Source organism: Entelurus aequoreus, linkage group LG05, assembly GCF_033978785.1.
Source record: "Entelurus aequoreus isolate RoL-2023_Sb linkage group LG05, RoL_Eaeq_v1.1, whole genome shotgun sequence".
Classification (NCBI taxonomy): domain Eukaryota; kingdom Metazoa; phylum Chordata; class Actinopteri; order Syngnathiformes; family Syngnathidae; genus Entelurus; species Entelurus aequoreus.
In genome coordinates this window covers 7,380,574-7,404,528 of record NC_084735.1, presented here as the reverse complement: position 1 = coordinate 7,404,528, position 23,955 = coordinate 7,380,574, and the positions used below count along the sequence as shown (strand labels likewise).

At 35.2% G+C, this 23,955-nt stretch overlaps 2 protein-coding genes across 3 annotated transcripts in view; one reads left to right on the top strand and one right to left on the bottom strand.

Moving 5' to 3' along the window:
* Window positions 1–929: 929 nt before the first annotated feature.
* LOC133650101 (zinc finger protein 135-like) lies at window positions 930–8,805 on the top strand. Its single transcript, XM_062046928.1, has 2 exons — window positions 930–1,446; window positions 5,924–8,805. Exons 1-2 carry the CDS (start codon window positions 1,122–1,124, stop codon window positions 6,760–6,762), a joined length of 1,164 nt encoding a protein of 387 aa, XP_061902912.1. The 5' UTR covers window positions 930–1,121; the 3' UTR covers window positions 6,763–8,805.
* A 9,951-nt stretch (window positions 8,806–18,756) lies between these two features.
* The window catches only part of vps52 (VPS52 subunit of GARP complex), a 67,344-nt gene continuing 62,145 nt past the window's right edge, over window positions 18,757–23,955 (bottom strand). For both annotated transcript variants that reach the window (XM_062046926.1, XM_062046925.1), the window contains exon 20: window positions 18,757–19,883. In XM_062046926.1, coding sequence (XP_061902910.1) covers window positions 19,737–19,883 — 147 coding nt within the window. In that variant the 3' untranslated portion in view covers window positions 18,757–19,736. The remainder of the gene's footprint in view (window positions 19,884–23,955) is intronic.

The window sequence follows — 23,955 nt, the reverse complement described above, 5'->3', positions numbered from 1 at the left end:
ATTTTAAAAATCCATGTCTTTTATGTTTAATAAAATGAAAAAAATAAAACGTGTATTTAAGTTCAATAAAATAGAATACATTTTTATAAACCACTTTGTTTAAGTTCAATAAAAAAACACATTTTAAATCGTTTATTTAGGTTTAATAAAATAAAATACATATCAAAAATCGCTTTTCATTACAATAAAAAAAAAAGATTTTAATGATCCATCTTTTTTTAATTAAATTGAAGTTCATTAAATAGAATACATTTTAAAAATCCATCTTTTTTTAGTTTACTAAAATAAAATACCTTTCAAAAATCAAAGTTCTATAAAATAGAATTATTTAAAAAAAAATCCATCTTAGTTTAAATTCAATAAAATAAAAAATATTTTAAGAATCAATTTAGTCAATTTAAATTCAATAAAATAAAAAATATTTTAAGAATCAATTTAGTCAATTTAAGTTCAATAAAATAAAATACTTTTTAAAAATCCATAATTTTAAGTTCAATAAAAGAATATACATTTCGAAAATAAATGTAATAAATAAGATCTATAAAATAAAATAAGTAATAAAACTCCATCTTTTTTAGGTTCGATAAAATAAAATACCTTTTAAAAATCAATGTATTAAATCCATTTGTATATATTTCAATAAAAAAAATACATTTAAAAAATATAATCTTTGTTTAAGTAAAAAAAACTAAAACATTCTGAAATTCCATCTTTGTTTATTTAGGTTTTTTTTAAATTCAATAGAATAAAATACATATAACAAATCCATCGTGTATATAAGTTGAATAAAATAAAATACATTTTAATAATCCATCTTTGTTTAAGTTCAATAAAAAATAGGTTTTAAAAATCGATCATTTATTTGGGTTTAATAAAATAAAATACATATAAAAATCACCTTTCATTCCAATAAAATAAAAGACGTTTTAAGATTCCATCTTTAAAGTGCGATAAGACTGGAATCTGTCACTTCCGGTTGTTTGGCGTGTCATCTTCCTTCCTTCCAGCAGGCGTCGCTGCTCCGTCCAGCGCCTCCTCGCGTCCCCGGAAGTGCTTCTTTGCCGAGGCGGAACTGCGGCGGCGGCGTGCGGCGTCTGTCTCTCCGCACTAAAGCCGCTCCGATGTGCGCCGTGCGGCGGCTGCGGGCGTCGGTGCGTCAACGTCTGAGCGCCGCGGCGGAGGATTTCCTGCTGAGGCTGCAGAAAGAAGACGAAGGAGGCGCGGCGCGACTTCCGCTGCTCAGGTCGCTGCTCAGCGAGTTGCTGGCGGCGGCCGCCGACGACATCGTGGCGCTGCTGGAGGAAGTCATCGTGCGGGAGGACCGCGTCAAGCAGGCGGACATGGCGGGTGACATGCGGGCTGACATGCAGGCTGACATGCAGGCTGACATGCGGGAGGACATGGAGCCTTGCAACCAGGGGAAGACGCAGAGTCCAGCGCAGTCAGGCAGGTTTTTACTTCCGCTTGGAATCACTCACACCGGAAGTGCAACACCGACGCCAACTTTGTGGCCTAAGTAGGTTACAGAAGTTGTAACTTGTAACAAAGATTACATATGTATTTCATTATTTATAACTTGTAACAAAGATTACATATATCTATATAATTATAGCTTGTAACAGAGGTTACATATATCTATTTATAACTTGTAACAGAGGTTACATATATATTTAATTATTTATAACTTGTAACAGAGGTTACATACATCTATTTATAACTTGTAACAGAGGTTACATATATCTATTTATTTATAACTTGTAACAGAGGTTACATATATTTTTAATTATTTATAACTTGTAACAAAGGTTACATATATCTATTTACTTATAACTTGTAACAAAGGTTACAACATTTTTTTTATAAGTTGTAACAACTGTTACTAATATGTAGTTATAACTTGTAACAAAGGTTACATACATATTTAATTATGTATAACTTGTAACAAAGGTTACATATATATTTAATTATAACCGGTAACAAAGGTTACATATATCTATTTATATTTTGTAACAAAGGTTACATATATTTAATTATTTATAAATTGTAACAAAGGTTACATATATATTTAATTATGTATAACTTGTAACAAAGGTTACATATATATTTAATTATTTATAACCGGTAACAAAGGTTATATATATCTATTTATAATTTGTAACAAAGGTTACACATATTTAATTATTTATAACTTGTAACAAAGGTTACACATATATTTAATTATTTATAACTTGTAACAAAGGTTACATAAATATTTAATTATTTATAACATGTAACAAAGTTTACATATATCTATTTATTTAACTTGTAACAAAGGTTACAAAAATATTTTATAAGTTGTAACAAATGTTACTAATATATTTATAACTTGTAACAAAGGTTACATATATCCATATAATTATAGCTTGTAACAAAGATTATATATATATATTTATTTATAACTTGTAACAGAGGTTACATATATATTTAATTATTTATAACTTGTAACAAAGGTTACATATATATTTAATTATTTATAACTTGTAACAAAGGTTACATATATCTATTTATAACTTGTAACAGAGGTTACATATATTTTTAATTATTTATAACTTGTAACAAAGGTTACATATATCTATTTATTTAAAACTTGTAACAAAAGTTACAACATTTTTTTACAAGTTGTAACAAATGTTACTAATATGTAGTTATAACTTGTAACAAAGGTTACATATATATTTAATTATGTATAACTTGTAACAAAGGTTACATATATATTTAATTATTTATAACCGGTAACAAAGGTTACATATATCTATTTATAATTTGTAACAAAGGTTACGTATATTTAATTATTTATAAACTGTAACAAAGGTTACATATATATTTAATTATGTATAACTTGTAACAAAGGTTACATATATATTTAATTATTTATAACTTGTAACAAAGGTTGCATATATCTATTTATTTATAACTTGAAACAAAGGTTACAAAAATATTTTATAAGTTGTAACAAATGTTACTAATATATTTATAACTTGTAACAAAGGTTACAAAAATATTTATTTACTTATAACTTGTAACAAAGGTTACATATGTATTTAATTATTTATAACTTGTAACAAAGGTTACATATATATTTATTTATAATTTGTAACAAAGGTTACATATATATTTAATTATTTATAACTTGTAACAAAGGTTACATATATATTTAATTATTTATAACTTGTAACAAAGGTTACAAAAATATTTTATAAGTTGTAACAAATGTTACTAATATATTTATAACTTGTAACAAAGGTTACATATATCCATATAATTATAGCTTGTAACAAAGATTATATATATATATTTATTTATAACTTGTAACAGAGGTTACATATATATTTAATTATTTATAACTTGTAACAAAGGTTACATATATATTTAATTATTTATAACTTGTAACAAAGGTTACATATATCTATTTATAACTTGTAACAGAGGTTACATATATTTTTAATTATTTATAACTTGTAACAAAGGTTACATATATCTATTTATTTAAAACTTGTAACAAAAGTTACATTTTTTTACAAGTTGTAACAAATGTTACTAATATGTAGTTATAACTTGTAACAAAGGTTACATATATATTTAATTATGTATAACTTGTAACAAAGGTTACATATATATTTAATTATTTATAACCGGTAACAAAGGTTACATATATCTATTTATAATTTGTAACAAAGGTTACATATATTTAATTATTTATAAACTGTAACAAAGGTTACATATATATTTAATTATGTATAACTTGTAACAAAGGTTACATATATATTTAATTATTTATAACCGGTAACAAAGGTTACATATATCTATTTATAATTTGTAACAAAGGTTACATATATTTAATTATTTATAAATTGTAACAAAGGTTACATATATATTTAATTATGTATAACTTGTAACAAAGGTTACATATATATTTAATTATTTATAACTTGTAACAAAGGTTGCATATATCTATTTATTTATAACTTGAAACAAAGGTTACAAAAATATTTTATAAGTTGTAACAAATGTTACTAATATATTTATAACTTGTAACAAAGGTTACAAAAATATTTATTTACTTATAACTTGTAACAAAGGTTACATATGTATTTAATTATTTATAACTTGTAACAAAGGTTACATATATATTTATTTATAATTTGTAACAAAGGTTACATATATATTTAATTATTTATAACTTGTAACAAAGGTTACATATATATTTAATTATTTATAACTTGTAACAAAGGTTACAAAAATATTTTATAAGTTGTAACAAATGTTACTAATATATTTATAACTTGTAACAAAGGTTACAAAAATATTTATTTACTGATAACTTGTAACAAAGGTTACATATATTTAATTATTTATAAATTGTAACAAAGGTTACATATATATTTAATTATGTATAACTTGTAACAAAGGTTGCATATATCTATTTATAACTTGAAACAAAGGTTACAAAAATATTTTATAAGTTGTAACAAATGTTACTAATATATTTATAACTTGTAACAAAGGTTACAAAAATATTTATTTACTTATAACTTGTAACAAAGGTTACATATATATTTAATTATTTATAACTTGTAACAAAGGTTACATATATATTTATTTATAACTTGTAACAAAGGTTACATATATATTTAATTATTTATAACTTGTAACAAAGGTTACATATATATTTAATTATTTATAACTTGTAACAAAGGTTACATATATATTTAATTATTTATAACTTGTAACAAAGGTTACATATATATTTATTTATAACTTGTAACAAAGGTTACATATATATTTAATTATTTATAACTTGTAACAAAGGTTACATATATATTTAATTATTTATAACTTGTAACAAAGGTTACAAAAATATTTATTTACTTACAACTTGTAACAAAGGTTACAAATATGTATTTAAAACTTGTAAAAAGGTCACAAAAATATGTATTTACTTATAACTTGCAACAAAGGTTACACATATGTATTTAAAACTTGTAAAAAGGTCACAAAAATATTTATTTATTTATAACTTGTAACAAAGGTTACACAAATATGTATTTACTTATAACTTGTAACACATGTTACATATATGTAGTTATAACTTGTAACAATGGTTACAAATATATGTATTTACTTATAACTTGTAACAAAGGTTACAAAAATATTTATTTACTTATAACTTGTAACAAAGGTTACATATATATTTAATTATTTATAACTTGTAACAAAGGTTACATATATCTATTTATAACTTGTAACAAAGGTTACATATATATTTATTTATAACTTGTAACAAAGGTTACATATATATTTAATTATGTATAACTTGTAACAAAGGTTACATATATATTTAATTATTTATAACTTGTAACAAAGGTTACAAAAATATTTTATAAGTTGTAACAAATGTTACTAATATATTTATAACTTGTAACAAAGGTTAGAAAAATATTTATTTACTTACAACTTGTAACAAAGGTTACAAATATGTATTTAAAACTTGTAAAAAGGTCACAAAAATATGTATTTACTTACAACTTGTAACAAAGGTTACAAATATGTATTTAAAACTTGTAAAAAGGTCACAAAAATATTTATTTATTTATAACTCGTAACAAAGGTTACACAAATATGTATTTACTTATAACTTGTAACACGTGTTACATATATGTAGTTATAACTTGTAACAAAGGTTACAAATATATTTACTTATAAATTGTAACAAAGGTTACAGCTCACCCTTGACCCCAAACTAGATAAGATTATGAAAGTGAATTGGACTACTATACAGCAGTATATTGCACTGTGTAAGCAGAGTAATACACACACACATGAAGTAGTACTGTAAGTAGATAGTACTTTATTAGTACTCACACGTGTACTTGCTGTGTTTTAGAGCGTGAGCAGGAAGTGCAGCAGGTGATTGTGGGAAAAGAGGAAGAGGAGGAGTCTGCGCACATCAAAGAGGAAGAGGAGGACGTTGCCATGGTTTCCGTGAAGAGCGAGGAGGACGGAGAGGATGACGTTCATTCTCCCGCCGACCTCCAGAGCGATGGCAGCGATGAGGAGTGGATTCGCTCCGGCGCCGCCGCCTCGGAGACCAGTCCCGAGGCGGCCAGTGGCGGAGGGGGCGGGGCATCCACCACCTGCTCCGAGTGCGGGAAAAGCTTCCTGAACGCCCTTCGCCTGAAAAGACACAAGAAGACGCACTCGGGGGAGAAACCCTACGTGTGCTCGGTGTGCGGGAAAAGCTCCCGGCAGAAGGGCGACCTGGTCAAGCACATGCGCACGCACACGGGGGAGAAACCCTACCGCTGCTCGGTGTGCGGCAGCGGCTTCATCCACAGCCAGGCGCTGGTGCAGCACACCCGGACGCACACGCAGGAGAAACCCTTCAGCTGCTCGGTGTGCGGCGAGACCTTCGCCCGCAAGGACTACCTGAAGACGCACACGCGGCGGCACACGGGGGAGAAACCCTTCTCCTGTCCCTTCTGCGCCAAGAGCTTCCGCCAGCGCGTGAACATGACGTCGCACATGCGCATCCACACGGGCCACAAGCCGTACGCCTGCGCCGTCTGCGGCAAGAGCTTCTCCGTCAAAGGCAACGTGCGGATCCACATGAGGACGCACACGGGGGAGAAACCCTTCAGCTGCGGCGTGTGCGACAAGGGCTTCACTCAGAAGGTCAACCTGCTGAGCCACAAGTGTGCCGGGACTGCGCCGGCGGACCAATGATTGATAATGATAATGATAATGAAATGAAATGATAATATTTTTTTAATTTTATTTTATTTTATTTTTTTTAATTTTTTTTCCCCATAAAGAAATACAATCATGTGTGCTTACGGACTGTATCCCTGCAGACTGTATTGATCTATATTGACATACACAATATGTATATATTGTGTTTTTTATGTTGATTTGATTAATTTAATTATTATTATTATTTTTTTTTTTTTTAATTTCTTGCGCGGCCCGGTACCAATCGGTGGTTGGGGACCACTGCTCTGGATGAAGCATGTGCAATAATAAAAACCACTAAAACCAAAGCAAAAGGGGTTTAAGCACTACTGGCAACACAATCACCAAATACTGGATTAGGATGGATGGACTTCTTAGTTCAGCAGCATGGTGGCCGTGTCCATTCAAAAGTCCATAGAGATAATTGCTAATTTACCGTTGCCGTGACCGCGGTCTTGGTGACAGATTTATGAGCATATTTCCAAAACAACCAAATAATTTAAGTTGATATTGTAGCCGAACATTTCCCCTAGAGACCGGATGTCCGAAGAACTTTGCTGTTTTTGTAGTTCCTGCCCATTTATTGTGTTGTGTTTATTTTTTACAATGAATGCACAAGCCGCATAGCAGTTTTGAATTGGCTTTAAATAAGTGACCACGTTGACAAAGTAAACGCCCCTTTTTGCGGCGTCGTCAGCACTGCTGGCAACACAATCCCCAAATACTGTATTATGATGGATTGACTTCATGACTCAAATAAAATGTTCCCGCTGATCGCACATTTTGAATAGTTTTACGTTTAGTTCAGCAGCATTCAAAAGTCCATAGAGATAATTGCTAATTTACCGTTGCCTTGACCGCGGTCTTGGTGACAGATTTATGAGCATATTTCCAAAACAACCAAATTATTTAAGTTGATATTGTAGCCGAACATTTCCCCTAGAGCCCGGATGTCCGAAGAACTTTCTTGTTTTTGTAGTTCCTGCCCATTTATTGTGTTTTGTTGACTTTTACAATGAATGCACAAGCCGCATAGCAGGTGTCCATTCAAAAGTCCATAGAGATAATTGCTAATTTACCGTTGCTGTGGTTGCTGTGTTGGTGACAGATTTATGAGCATATTTCCAAAACAACCAAATAATTTAAGTTGATATTGTAGCCGAACATTTCCCCTAGAGCACGGATGTCTAAAGAACTTTGTTGTTTTTGTAGTTCCTGCCCATTTATTGTGTTTTGTTGACTTTTACAATGAGTGCACAAGCCGCATAGCAGGTGTCCATTCAAAAGTCCATAGAGATAATTGCTAATTTACCGTTGCCGTGGTTGCTGTCTTGGTGACAGATTTATGAGCATATTTCCAAAACAACAAAATTATTCAAGTAGATATTGTAGCCGAACATTTCCCCTGGAGACCGGATGTCCGAAGAACTTTGCTGTTTTTGTAGTTCCTGCCCATTTATTGTGTTTTGTTGACTTTTACAATGAATGCACAAGCAGCATAGCAGTTTTGAATTGGCTTTAAATAAGTGACCACGTTGACAAAGTAAACGCCCCTTTTTGCGGCGTCGTCAGCACTGCTGGCAACACAATCACCAAATACTGTTTTATGATGGATTGACTTCATGACTCAAATAAAATGTTCCCGCTGATCGCACATTTTGAATAGTTTTACGTTTAGTTCAGCAGCATTCAAAAGTCCATAGAGATAATTGCTAATTTACTGTTGCTGTGACCGCGGTCTTGGTGACAGATTTATGAGCATATTTCCAAAACAACAAAATAATTTAAGTTGATATTGCAGCCGAACATTTCCCCTAGAGCCCGGATGTCCGAAGAACTTTCTTGTTTTTGTAGTTCCTGCCCATTTATTGTGTTTTGTTTACTTTTACAATGAATGCACAAGCTGCATTGCAGTTTTGAATTGGCTTTAAATAAGTGACCACGTTGACAAAGTAAACGCCCCTTTTTGCGACGTCGTCAGCACTGCTGTCTTAAAGGCCTACTGAAAGCCACTACTAGCGACCACGCAGTCTGATAGTTTATATATCAATGATGACATCTTAACATTGCAACACATGCCAAGTGTGACATTTTAAATTTCCCGCTAAACTTCCGGTTGAAAACGTCTATGTATGCGCGTGACGTAGCCAGTGAAACATATTGGTACCCCATTGGATCCAATACAAAAAAGCTCTGTTTTCATCTCATAATTCCACAGTATTCTGGACATCTGTGTTGGTGAATCTTTTGCAATTTGTTTAATGAACAATGAAGACTGCAAAGAAGAAAGCTGTAGGTGGGATCGGTGTATTAGCGGCTGGCTGCAGCAACACAACCAGGAGGACTTTGACTTGGATAGCAGACGCGCTAGCCGACGCTAGCCGCCGACCGCACCGATGATCGGGTGAAGTCCTTCGTCGTGCCGTCGATCGCTGGAACGCAGGTGAGCACGGGTGTTGATGAGCAGATGAGGGCTGGCTGGCGTAGGTGGAGCGCTAATGTTTTTAGCATAGCTCTGTGAGGTCCCGTTATACTAAGTTAGCTTCAATGGCGTCGTTAGCAACAGCATTTTTTCGCCAAGCTGGAAAGCATTAACCGTGTATTTACATGTCCATGGTTTAATAGTATTGTTGATCTTCTGTCTATCCTTCCAGTCAGGGGTTTATGTATTTTGTTTTTATCTGCATTTGAGCCCGATGCTATCACGTTAGCTCCCCAGCTAATTTAGCTTCAATGGCGTCGTTAGCAACAGCATTGTTAACCTTCGCCAGCCTGGAAAGCATTAACCGTGTAGTTACAGGTCCATGGTTTAATAGTATTGTTGATTTTCTGTCTATCCTTCCAGTCGAGGGGTTTATTTATTTTGTTTCTATATGCAGTTAAAGCACGATGCTATCACGTTAGCTCCGTAGCTAAAGTGTTTCGCCGATGTATTGTCGTGGAGATAAAAGTCACTTTAAATGTCCATTTCGCGTTCTCGACTCTCATTTTCAAGAGGATATAGTATCCGAGGTGGTTTAAAATACAAATCCGTGATCCACAATAGAAAAAGGAGAGAGTGTGGAATCCAATGAGCCAGCTTGTACCTAAGTTACGGTCAGAGCGAAAAAAGATATGTCTTGCACTGCATTCTAGTCCTTCGCTCTCACGTTCCTCATCCACGAATCTTTCATCCTGGCTCAAATTAATGGGGTAATCGTCGCTTTCTCGGTCCGAATCGCTCTCGCTGCTGGTGTAAACAATGGGGAAATGTGAGGAACCTTTCAACCTGTGACGTCACGCTACTTCCGGCAGGCCTGGCCCTAACCAATCTGGCGCCCTAGGCAAGATTTTAGGTGGCGCCACCCCCCCCCCCCCCCCCCAGATCGGCAGTGAAGTGTATATCACAAGAAACCGAATAGCTTTGTCTTTGACCTTTTTTTTTACTTAAAGAAAGCAAATGAACATATTATATGAGAATGTTATGAGTATCTTTAATTAGAAGTCCCAGCATTTTTCTGTCTACCTAGAAGACCCAGAGAGGGGTCATTTGGCCCGACGCTTTTCCCGAATACACTAATCACTCATTTTGTTATGGTAATGAGGCTGTTAGGGGCAGTTTGTCTAGGTAGACAGAAAAATTATACATGTGGGAAATGCCGAAAGGAGCAATGGCAGTGCCAGGATTGTGAGTGACTGCTCAAATGTATGTCAGTCACGTTTACATGGACATGGTTTTTCATTCTTTGTAAATATGCTTTTTTCTTTGTAAATTTTTTTTTTTAAACTATTTTTGGCACACAAAAATAACAATTGCTTCTGCAACAACCCTCCACACCAAAACTGGGAAAACAGTTGCTTTTTCATTCTTTGTAAATATGTTTTGTTTTGTATTTTTTTTAACAATAAATGTCAGAGTGTTGATCCCTTCATTCTGTTGATCCTTGCAAAAACACACACAACCTACCTCAGAACTAAAGCTTGAGCTGTAAGGTCCCCTCCCCCACACAGGCTCAAGTGGCCCCCTGCCGTGTGCCACTAACAGCCACATTTTCATAACAAAAGGAGTGTCCACAGGGGGGACTAGGGGTCAAATGACCCTCTTGTGTGTTTTCTAGGTAAAAATGTCAATTGACCCTTCTCTGGGACTTCGCGTGTTAACCGAATCACAGCAGTGCTCAAATTAAAAAACAGCATTCCCTCTCATGTGATATTGCTTAATTAACATTAATGATGTGCACTTTAACAACTAGGCTTACAACTATACCTAATATATAAAGGGGTGGAAAAGTGACTATTACCTGCAGGGCAAACATTAGCTAACCAGAAGGCAATAACAATGTCAACAAAAAACACCTGCGTAAAAGATCTAATACAAATGTCCCTGAGGAATGTAAGGTGGGAGTACTGTAATTACCTAACGTTACATTATTATTTTCCATAACAATTTAGCCCCCTCCACAATATTAACCCGACGTTAAAACAGAACTAGCTATTTATTGATTAGCAATTGCCGAATCATGTAACATTAGCTTAATGCTAAAAAGCCAGGTTACTATCACATTCTGTAACAGACAAATAATTTCATGTAGGCTAACGCTACCTACCTGCTACCTCTGTCTTTTTCTCGTTTCTCCTCCTCTTTTCTCTTTTTTCTTCCCTGGGCACCTGACAGTTTTGGCCGTTTTGACATCTTGTGTGGATTTTTTGATGTGGTAAGAGTCATGATACGGGAAGGGAGGGGCGCACCGTGCGGGGGGATGGGGGCGTAATGTCGTAACAAATAATATTTCTATTAAATAGGCTTTACTTTGCATTTTAATTAACGTGGGATTATTTTTTGTATTTAGAAATAATAGTACCAACTTTTTTTTTTTTTTTTTTTTTCTCCAACATTTGTGGCAGTGGCGTGGCGCCCCCTGATGGACGGCGCCCTTAGCATTTGCCTATACGGCCTATGCCGCGGGCCAAAGTGCGGCCCGGGGGCCATTTTTTTAACGGCCCCACGGCACATTTTAAAAATACGATTGGAAAAAATTAAAAACATTAAAAAATGGTATAAAAGAGCAAACAGGTGAAATGTTGCAATGTTGACTCTAATAACACAAAGCTGCCATGCAGGCTGTTTCTTTCTTTAAAAAATAATAATGAATCAAAATCAATGTCGTCATGAATTATTGACCTATTCAAAAGGCTCCAATTACGTCACGTTAAATATTCCACTTTGAGATATTTTTTGGGGAAAATGTTGCATATTTTGTGTTTGCCATATAAAAAACTGAGCTGTTTTTGTTTTTTAAAAAGAAGGGCCTCAAACGAACACACAAAAAACATAAACAACAATAAAATGTATAATTGGCGGATCGATCTGAAGTTGAGATTAGGGATGTCCGATAATGGCTTTTTGCAGATATTCCGATATTGTCCAACTCTTTAATTACTGATACAGATATCAACCGATACCGATATCAACCGATATATGCAGTCGGGGAATTAACACATTATTATGCCTAATTTGGACAACCAGGTATGGTGAAGATAAGGTACTTTTTAAAAAATAAAATAAAATAAGATAACTAAATTAAAAACATTTTCTTGAATAAAAAAGAAAGTAAAACAATATAAAAACAGTTACATAGAAACTAGTAATTAATTAAAATGAGTAAAATTAACTGTTAAATAGGGATGTCCAATAATAGCTTTTTGCCGATATCCGATATGCCGATATTGTCCAACTCTTTAATTACCGATACCGATATCAACCGATACCGATATCAACCGATATATACAGTCGTGCAATTAACACATTATTATGCCAAATTTGGACAACCAGGTATGGTGAAGATAAGGTACTTTTTAAAAATAATAATAAAATAAGATAACTAAATTAAAAACATTTTCTTGAATAAAAAAGAAAGTAAAACAATATAAGAACAGTTACATAGAAACTAGTAATTAATTAAAATGAGTAAAATTAACTGTTAAATAGGGATGTCCGATAATGGCTTTTTGCCGATATCAGATATGCCGATATTGTCCAACTCTTTAATTACCGATACTGATATCAACCGATATATACAGTCGTGCAATTAACACATTATTATGCCTAATTTGGAAAACCAGGTATGGTGAAGATAAGGTACTTTTTAAAAAAATGAATAAAATAAAATAAGATAAATAAATTAAAAACATTTTCTTGAATAAAAAAGAAAGTAAAACAATATAAAAACAGTTACATAGAAACTAGTAATTAATGAAAATTTGTAAAATTAACTGTTAAAGGTTAGTATTATTAGTGGACCAGCAGCACGCACAATCATGTGTGCTTACGGACTGTATCCCTTGCAGACTGTATTGATATATATTGATATATAATGTAGGAACCAGAATATTAATAACAGAAAGAAACAACACTTTTGTGTGAATGAGTGTAAATGGGGAGGGAGGTTTTTTGGGTTGGTGCACTAATTGTAAGTGTATCTTATGTTTTTTATGTGGATTTAATAAAAAAAACAAAAAAAACAAACAAACAAAAAAACCGATACTGATAATAAAAAAAACGATACCGATAATTTCCGATATTACATTTTAACGCATTTATCGGCCGATAATATCGGCAGACCGATATTATCGGACATCTCTATTGTTAAAGGTTAGTACTATTAGTGGAGCAGCAGCACGCACAATCATGTGTGCTTACGGACTGTATCCCTTGCAGACTGTATTGATATATATTGATATATAATGTAGGAACCAGAATATTGATAACAGAAAGAAATGGGGGGAGGGAGGTTTTTTTGGTTGGTGCACTAATTGTAAGTGTATCTTGTGTTTTTTATGTTGATTTAATAAAAATAAAAAAAACACCAAAAAAAACCTGATACAGATAATAAAAAAAACGATACCGATAATTTCCGATATTACATTTTAACGCCAGGCCGATATTATCGGACATCCCTAGTTGAGATTATTGTGTTCAAAGTAAACAGTAAAAAAAAACGTATAATTTATTTTTTTAACACTTTAATGAGTTTTGGATCCCCAATAATTTTAGTGTGATTTGTTTTGAAGTGTCATTGCTCAAAAAATAATAATGAATTAAAATCAATGCTGTTATGAGTTATTGACATTTTTAAGGCTACAATTATTATATAATGTCAAATATTCCACTTAAAAATTTTATTGGGGGAAAATATTGCATATTTTGTGTTTTTTCCATAAAAAACTGGGTTTTCTTTGACAAAAAGAGCATACAACTTAAATCTTTAAAAACATTATATTGACTTAATGTTGATCTAGAGCACGGGTCGGCAACCTGCGGCTCTTTAGCGCCGCCCTAGTGGCTCTCTGGAGCTTTTTCATAAATGTATGAAAAATGGAAAAAGATGGGGGGAAAAAAATATATTTTTTGTTTTAATATGGTTTGTGTAGGAGGACAAACATGACACAAACCTCCCTAATTGTTATAAATCACACTGTTTATATGAAACATGCTTCACTGATTCGAGTATTTGGCGAGCGCCGTTTTGTCCTACTCATTTTGGCGGTCCTTGAACTCACCGTATAGTTTGTTTACATGTCTAACTTTCTCCGACTTTCTAGGACGTGTTTTATGCCACTTCTTTTTTTGTCTCATTTTGTCCACCAAACTTTAAACGTTGTGCGTGAATGCACAAAGGTGAGTTTTGTTGATGTTATTGACTTGTGTGGAGTGCTAATCAGACATATTTGGTCACTGCATGACTGCAAGCTAATCGATGCTAACATGCTATTTAGGCTAGCTATATGCACATATTGTATCATCATGCCTCATTTGTAGCTATATTTGAGCTCATTTAGTTTACTTTAAGTCCTCTTAATTCAATTTATATCTCATGACACACTATCTGTATGTAATATGGCTTTTCATTTTTTGCGGCTCCAGACAGATTTGTTTTTTTATTTTTGGTCCAATATGGCTCTTTCAACATTTTGGGTTGCCGACCCCTGATCTAGAGATTTAAAACGTGAATAATAATAAAAATAATAATACTGAATAATGACACATTTTTTTAAATCTTTTTTGGACCAAAAACCCTTTGGGGTCCCCGGGATCAAGCCTGAGTGGAGGCCTACATGTATATTTGTTATACATATATTGTATTGGTTTTTTAAATAAAAAATATCAAAATGGCCCCCGCTTGCTTTGATTTTTTCAGTGTGCGGCCCTCAGTGGAAAAAGTTTGGACACCCCTGCTATGGACCAAATGTTTAAGGAACTTTGCTGTTTTTGTAGTTCCTGCCCATTTATTGTGTTTTGTTTACTTTTACAATGAACACATAAGCCGCATTGCAGTTTTGAATTGGCTTTAAACAAATGAACTTGTCAAAATAAAACTTTTACTTGATGCTACTTAGCTTTATTACAGTTGTGTTTAGAGATGTCCGATAATATCGGTCTGCCGATATTATCGGCCGATAAATGCGTTAAAATGTAATATCGGTATTGTTTTTTTTTATTATCAGTATCGTTTTTTTAAAATTATTAAATCCACATAAAAAACACAAGATACACTTACAATTAGTGCACCAACCCAAAAAACCTCCCTCCCCCATTTACACTCATTCACACAAAAGGGTTGTTTCTTTCTGTTATTAATATTCTGGTTCCTACATTATATATCAATATATATCAATACAGTCTGCAAGGAATACAGTCCGTAAGCACACATGATTGTGCGTGCTGCTGCTCCACTAATAGTACTAACCTTTAACAGTTAATTTTACTCATTTTCATTAATTACTAGTTTCTATGTAACTGTTTTTATATTGTTTTACTTTCTTTTTTATTCAATAATTTTTTAAAAATTTATTTATCTTATTTTATTTGATTAATTTTTAAAAAAAAGTACCTTATCTTCACCATACCTGGTTGTCCAAATTAGGCATAATAATGTGTTAATTCCACGACTGTATATATCGGTTGATATCGGTATCGGTTGATATCGGTATCGGTAATTAAAGAGTTGGACAATGTCGGCATATCGGATATCGGCAAAAAGCCATTATCGGACATCCCTAGTTGTGTTCAATAAATGATTATCATAGTTCGGTATGAAATGTGGCGTTGTATTAGTACAAGGCGGTGATCCTCAAACCGTGGTGCGCTGAAGAATGACTTATATATTCAAACACAGTGTTACTGTTCAAACTGTGCTACGTTGCAGTGGCCAAAGATATTTGTGAAATAAAAACTGCCTGGTTTTTAATGAATATTTAGGCCTACCACGCTCCTGTATTTCAACGTTGGTCATTATGGTCGTACTTGGTGAAAAAAACTAGGGATGCGTTAAAATGTAATATCGGAAATTATCGGTATCGGCTTTTTTATTATCTGTATCGTTTTTTTTTTGTTTTTTTTAAATTAAATCAACATAAAAAACACAAGATACACTTACAATTAGTGCACCAACCCAAAAAACCTCCCTCCCCCCATTTCTTTCTGTTATCAATATTCTGGTTCCTACATTATATATCAATATATATCAATACAGTCTGCAAGGGATACAGTCCGTAAGCACACATGATTGTGCGTGCTGCTGCTCCACTAATAGTACTAACCTTTAACAGTTAATTTTACTCATTTTCATTAATTACTAGTTTCTATGTAGCTGTTTTTATATTGTTTTACTTTCTTTTTTATTCAAGAAAATGTTTTTAATTTAGTTATCTTATTTTATTATTATTTTTAAAAAGTACCTTATCTTCACCATACATGGTTGTCCAAATTAGGCATAATAATGTGTTAATTCCACGACTGCATATATCGGTTGATATCGGTATCGGTAATTAAACAGTTGGCCAATATCGGATATCGGCAAAAAGCCATTATTGGACATCCCTAATTAATATTATTATTTTTTGGGGCTTTTGATGGCGGTTTTTGTTTACCTTTTCATATAAAGCTTGTATGTTATCTGGAATACAAACGCATGAATATTGGATTGTAGTTTTTGCTTGTTAGTAAACAATACGCATCTACATAACTCAAAAGTAGTAACCGTGTATATATATTTATCTCTTTAACATCTAAATATAAACATAGTTGAACTGCATTTCGTCTTTACTGTGCGCAATATCATTAACAACAATAAACAGGCCTGCTCCTAACAAGGTAGTTCTATTTTGAAAAGCAGGAAGTAAACATCGTCGCAGTAATATTAATAATAATAATGCTAAGCTAACGCGTCCTCTACTCGTATATTTTTGTATTGTAGTGACGTCACGACAGCCGGCGAGCACACTCCAGTCCCCCAGGGGGCGACCAAGCGCCGTTGACGCCCACAATGAAGCGAAGAAAAAGGCGAGTTGGAGGTTGAGGCCGAAGTATTAAAAAGAGTCAAATAAAAAAGTTCATTAATCGGGATTTGTTTCGAAGCGAGGAGAGATCGATTTAAAGGCGCCAAAGCGGCAAATGGAAGGTTTGTCATCCTGTCACTTCAAGAAAAATGTCCTTGTTAGCACGTAGCTAGCATTAGCCCAAGCTAACAGCTGCTAAGCTGCTGAATGCGTTCATTCTACGCGCGTTTTGTCCACTCGGTGACGTTTAAACGTCTTAAAAGACGGCAAATGTTGCACCGATCGTTGCAAGCGTGAAGGTTAAAAAGGTCTTTTACAGAATACACATCGTCGTTCGATTTACTCTGCCAACCTCTTTTTTAAAACCTACCACATGTTTGAGGAGGTTTAGTGGATCATTTACTAATGCATCGCACCCGCCCGCGTCCCCAAAAGGGACAAGCGGTAGGAAATGTATTGTAAAATTCTTTAACGTGCATGCATTCCCGTTTGGCAACCCTACCCTGTAGCCACGCCCCCTTGGGTAGTATACTTCCGGTGTTGTGACGTCACGTCATACAAATACCTGCCCCCGAATTTTGTGGCCGAACATCTCAGTCCTACAACTTGCTGCTTGACACATGCTAACTGTTAGCATTTTAACATTAGCGTGCTAACTTTTTTTTTTTTATTAGCCAATTTTGCAGCAGAACGCCTCAGACTCACAACTAGGTACTTGACTCATGCTAACTGTCAGCATGCTAACATTAACGTGCTAACTTTTTTTTGCGAATTTTGCAGCCGAACACCTAAAAGTTCTATAACTTGGTACTTGACACATGCTAACTGTTAGCATGCTAACACGTTAACATTAATATGCTATAACTTGGTGCTTGACACATGCTAACTGTTAGCATGCTAGCACGTTAACATTAGCGTGGTAACTTTTTTTGGGTCAATTTTGCAGCCAAACGCCTCAGACTCACAACTAGGTACTTGACTCATGCTAACTGTCAGAATGCTAACATTAACGTGCTAACTTTTTTTTGCGAATTTTGCAGCCGAACACCTTAAAGTTCTATAACTTGGTACTTGACACATGCTAACTGTTAGCATGCTAACACGTTAACATTAATATGCTATAACTTGGTGCTTGACGCATGCTAGCACGTTAACATTAGCGTGGTAACTTTTTTTTAGCCAATTTTGCAGCCAAACGCCTCAGACTCACAACTAGGTACTTGACTCATGCTAACTGTCAGCATGCTAACATTAACATGCTAACTTTTTTTTAAAGCCAATTTTGCAGCCGAACATCGAAGAGTGCTATAACTTGGTACTTGACACATGCTAACTGTTAGCATGCTAGCATGTTAACATTAGCGTGTTAACTTTTTTTTTAGCCAATTTTGCAGCCAAACGCCTCAGGCTCACAACTAGGTACTTGACACATGCTAACTGTTAGCATGCTAGCACGTTAACATTAGCGTGCTAACTTTTTTTTTTAAGCCAATTTTGCAGCCGAACATCTAAGAGTTCTATAACTTGGTACTTGACACATGCTAACTTTTAGCATGTTAACATTAGTGTGCTAACTTTTTTTTAGCCAATATTGCAGCCAAACGCCTCAGACTCACAACTAGGTACTTGACTCACGCTAACTGTCAGCATGCTAACATTAACGTGCTAACTGTTTTTTTAGCCAATTTTGCAGCCGAACATCGAAGAGTTCCATAATTTGGTACTTGACACATGCTAACTGTTAGCATGCTATAACTTGGTGCTTGACACATGCTAACTGTTAGCATGCTAACTTTTTTTTAGCCAATTTTGCAGCCAAACGCCTCAGACTCACAACTAGGTACTTGACTCATGCTAACTATCAGCATGCTAAACTGTGGTAACTTTTTTTAAGCCAATTTTGCAGCCAAACATCGAAGAGTGCTATAACTTGGTACTTGACACATGCTAACTGTTAGCATGCTAGCATTTTTATATTTGTATTGATAATTCCTTTAAGTAGCGCAGAAGTAATATTGGGATGTGAAAATGCATGTTTAAACGCGTGTTTGCACTAAAATGTGGACGTCTTCAAGGTGGTGGCGGGCGCAGAGAAGAACCCCCGCGTTAAAGAGCAGCTCACCAAGTCCCGGGCGGCCAGGACGGATGAAGATGAGGGTGGAGGAGGGACAGCTCCGACGGCACACGACACATCCACCACCTGCTCGGAGTGCGGGAAGAGCTTCTACTCCAAGTCCAACCTCAACCTGCACAAGAAGATCCACACGGGAGAGAAACCGTTCAGCTGCTCGCTCTGCGGCAAGAAGTTCTCCCAGAAGGAGAACATGAGCCGACACGTGGGCCGGCGCCGCTTCACGCTGCGCCACACGCTGCAGCAGCACGCCAGGACGCACACGCAGGAGAAACCATTCGACTGCTCGCTCTGCGGGAAGAGCTTCTCCCGAAAGGGCGGCCTCAGCCCCACACCGGCGAGAAACCCTTCCACTGCGGCGTCTGCCGCGGCGCCTTCTCCTGGAGCTCGCAGCTGAAAAGACACAAGTGTGCGGGCGTCCAAGTAGCAGGAGAGTTCTGGTCGGACTCGAACACAACTTTTACTTTGAAAGGACCAGCAGGCACATGAAAAGGACAGCACACTTGGTTGTTGTTCATGATCAGAAGTTGGGCTTGTGCTTCTTGACCTCCACCATCAGGTGGTGCAGGTTGATGAGCTCCGAGCGGACCGGCAGGCTGCGGAAGGTGGGCTGGTTGAGGACCTTGTGGAAGCCGTGGTAGTACTGGATGAGCTGGGTGAGGGCGCCCTGCGGCAGGAAGAGGAGGAGCCAGCAAGTGCATTGAGGAACTTTCTTTGCATCGTCATCAACATGAGCAAATATGACAAGAGTTCGCTAGAAAAATAGACAACATAAAACTCGGGCCGGGTTGCCAGGTGCCAAAATTTGGCATTCTGACGAAATACAATATATAACAAGACCTACGTAGAGGTATTTGTTTCATGTCTCTAAGACGTTCCTACCGGAAGTTACAAGCAATTTTGTCAGAGTTTTCCTCTGAGGAGCAGTTTTTTCTCTGTTTTTTCCAAAAAATTATGTAGAGCACAATTTTGAGTTTTGGGATTCGGTTTTTTTTTAGATCGCAGTTTCCACCAGTCCCGATGTGTGTGAGAATTTTGGTGAGTTTTGAAGTATTTTAAGGGGGTGAAATTACAGCTCAAAAATCAAAAACGAGTGTTTTTAGTCATTTTTTGTCTTGAAGGGGAAATTGCCAACTTCCTGTAGATTTTAGCCCGAAGAAATTAATTAATGAAAAGTAGGTCTAAGCGAGACCTACATAGAGGTATTTGTTTCATGTCTCTAAGACGTTCCTACCGGAAGTTACAAGCAGTTTTGTCAGAGTTTTCCTCTGAGGAGCAGTTTTTTCTCTGTTTTTTCCAAAAAATTATGTAGAGCACAATTTTGAGTTTTGGGATTCGTTTTTTTTTTTAGATCGCAGTTTCCACCAGTCCCGATGTGTGTGAGAATTTTGGTGAGTTTTGAAGTATTTTAAGGGGGTGAAATTACAGCTCAAAAATCAAAAACGAGTGTTTTTAGTCATTTTTTGTCTTGAAGGGGAAATTGCCAACTTCCTGTAGATTTTAGCCCGAAGAAATTAATTAATGAAAAGTAGGTCTAAGCGAGACCTACATAGAGGTATTTGTTTCATGTCTCTAAGACGTTCCTACCGGAAGTTACAAGCAGTTTTGTCAGAGTTTTCCTCTGAGGAGCAGTTTTTTTCTCTGTTTTTTCCAAAAATTATGTAGAGCACAATTTTGAGTTTTGGGATTCGGTTTTTTTTTTAGATCGCAGTTTCCACCAGTCCCGATGTGTGTGAGAATTTTGGTGAGTTTTGAAGTATTTTAAGGGGGTGGAATTACAGCTCAAAAATCAAAAACGAGTGTTTTTAGTCATTTTTTGTCTTGAAGGGGAAATTGCCAACTTCCTGTAGATTTTAGCCCGAAGAAATTAATTAATGAAAAGTAGGTCTAAGCGAGACCTACATAGAGGTATTTGTTTCATGTCTCTAAAACGTTCCTACCGGAAGTTACAAGCAGTTTTGTCAGAGTTTTCCTCTGAGGAGCAGTTTTTTTCTCTGTTTTTTCCAAAAATTATGTAGAGCACAATTTTGAGTTTTGGGATTCGTTTTTTTTTTAGATCGCAGTTTCCACCAGTCCCGATGTGTGTGAGAATTTTGGTGAGTTTTGAAGTATTTTAAGGGGGTGAAATTACAGCTCAAAAATCAAAAACGAGTGTTTTTAGTCATTTTTTGTCTTGAAGGGGAAATTGCCAACTTCCTGTAGATTTTAGCCCGAAGAAATTAATTAATGAAAAGTAGGTCTAAGCGAGACCTACATAGAGGTATTTGTTTCATGTCTCTAAGACGTTCCTACCGGAAGTTACAAGCAGTTTTGTCAGAGTTTTCCTCTGAGGAGCAGTTTTTTTCTCTGTTTTTTCCAAAAATTATGTAGAGCACAATTTTGAGTTTTGGGATTCGGTTTTTTTTTTAGATCGCAGTTTCCACCAGTCCCGATGTGTGTGAGAATTTTGGTGAGTTTTGAAGTATTTTAAGGGGGTGGAATTACAGCTCAAAAATCAAAAACGAGTGTTTTTAGTCATTTTTTGTCTTGAAGGGGAAATTGCCAACTTCCTGTAGATTTTAGCCCGAAGAAATTAATTAATGAAAAGTAGGTCTAAGCGAGACCTACATAGAGGTATTTGTTTCATGTCTCTAAAACGTTCCTACCGGAAGTTACAAGCAGTTTTGTCAGAGTTTTCCTCTGAGGAGCAGTTTTTTTCTCTGTTTTTTCCAAAAATTATGTAGAGCACAATTTTGAGTTTTGGGATTCGGTTTTTTTTTTAGATCGCAGTTTCCACCAGTCCCGATGTGTGTGAGAATTTTGGTGAGTTTTGAAGTATTTTAAGGGGGTGGAATTACAGCTCAAAAATCAAAAACGAGTGTTTTTAGTCATTTTTTGTCTTGAAGGGGAAATTGCCAACTTCCTGTAGATTTTAGCCCGAAGAAATTAATTAATGAAAAGTAGGTCTAAGCGAGACCTACATAGAGGTATTTGTTTCATGTCTCTAAAACGTTCCTACCGGAAGTTACAAGCAGTTTTGTCAGAGTTTTCCTCTGAGGAGCAGTTTTTTTCTCTGTTTTTTCCAAAAATTATGTAGAGCACAATTTTGAGTTTTGGGATTCGTTTTTTTTTTTAGATCGCAGTTTCCACCAGTCCCGATGTGTGTGAGAATTTTGGTGAGTTTTGAAGTATTTTAAGGGGGTGAAATTACAGCTCAAAAATCAAAAACGAGTGTTTTTAGTCATTTTTTGTCTTGAAGGGGAAATTGCCAACTTCCTGTAGATTTTAGCCCGAAGAAATTAATTAATGAAAAGTAGGTCTAAGCGAGACCTACATAGAGGTATTTGTTTCATGTCTCTAAGACGTTCCTACCGGAAGTTACAAGCAGTTTTGTCAGAGTTTTCCTCTGAGGAGCAGTTTTTTTCTCTGTTTTTTCCAAAAATTATGTAGAGCACAATTTTGAGTTTTGGGATTCGGTTTTTTTTTTAGATCGCAGTTTCCACCAGTCCCGATGTGTGTGAGAATTTTGGTGAGTTTTGAAGTATTTTAAGGGGGTGGAATTACAGCTCAAAAATCAAAAACGAGTGTTTTTAGTCATTTTTTGTCTTGAAGGGGAAATTGCCAACTTCCTGTAGATTTTAGCCCGAAGAAATTAATTAATGAAAAGTAGGTCTAAGCGAGACCTACATAGAGGTATTTGTTTCATGTCTCTAAAACGTTCCTACCGGAAGTTACAAGCAGTTTTGTCAGAGTTTTCCTCTGAGGAGCAGTTTTTTCTCTGTTTTTTCCAAAAATTATGTAGAGCACAATTTTGAGTTTTGGGATTCGGTTTTTTTTTTAGATCGCAGTTTCCACCAGTCCCGATGTGTGTGAGAATTTTGGTGAGTTTTGAAGTATTTTAAGGGGGTGGAATTACAGCTCAAAATCAAAAACGAGTGTTTTTAGTCATTTTTTGTCTTGAAGGGGAAATTGCCAACTTCCTGTAGATTTTAGCCCGAAGAAATTAATTAATGAAAAGTAGGTCTAAGCGAGACTACATAGAGGTATTTGTTTCATGTCTCTAAGACGTTCCTACCGGAAGTTACAAGCAGTTTTGTCAGAGTTTTCCTCTGGTATTTGTTTCATGTCTCTAAGATCGCAGTTTCCACCAGTCCTGATGTGTGTGAGAATTTTGGTGAGTTTGAAGTATTTTAAGGGGGTCAAATTAGAGGTCAAAGACGTAAAAATTTGTGTTTTTAGTCATTTTTAGTCTTGAACGGGGAATTGCCAACTTCTGTGAATTTTGCCCGAAGATATAAATTAATGAAAAGTAGGTCTAAGTAAGACCTACATAGAGCTTTTTGTTTCATGTTTCTACGACATTCGTACTGGGAGTTAGAGGCAGTTTTCTTCCTAGGGGGCGCTAGAGAGCAATTGTGATTTTTGGGGTTTGGTATTTTTACCAAAGAGTTTTGTTCGCGTTTTTTTATGTGTGCGAAAAATTTGGTGAGTTTTGAAGCATGTTAAGGGGGGCAAAGTAGTCCGCAAAGCTGCGGAATAATAATAAAACCTTACAATAACAATAGGTTCCTTTGTACCCTGTATAAAGGACTCCCTGTGGGAGTCCTTTATACAGGGTACAGGGCGGACCCTAATTAAAGCTGCAAGCAGCGTTGGTCGGGTCCGCATTTTGGCTGGTGCTAGTCCTAGGTGTCCAATACTTTTGTCCAGTGGTAGTCCTGAGTGAGACCTACATAGAGGTTTTTGTTTCGTGTCTCTAC

Bases quoted from the DNA above. Each gene is read 5' to 3' on its own strand.
- LOC133650101 (XM_062046928.1), top strand. From the start codon at position 1,122: ATGTGCGCCGTGCGGCGGCTGCGGGCGTCGGTGCGTCAACGTCTGAGC. The intron at 1,447-5,923 runs GCAGGTTTTTAC...GCTGTGTTTTAG, and splicing joins GCAGAGTCCAGCGCAGTCAG to AGCGTGAGCAGGAAGTGCAG.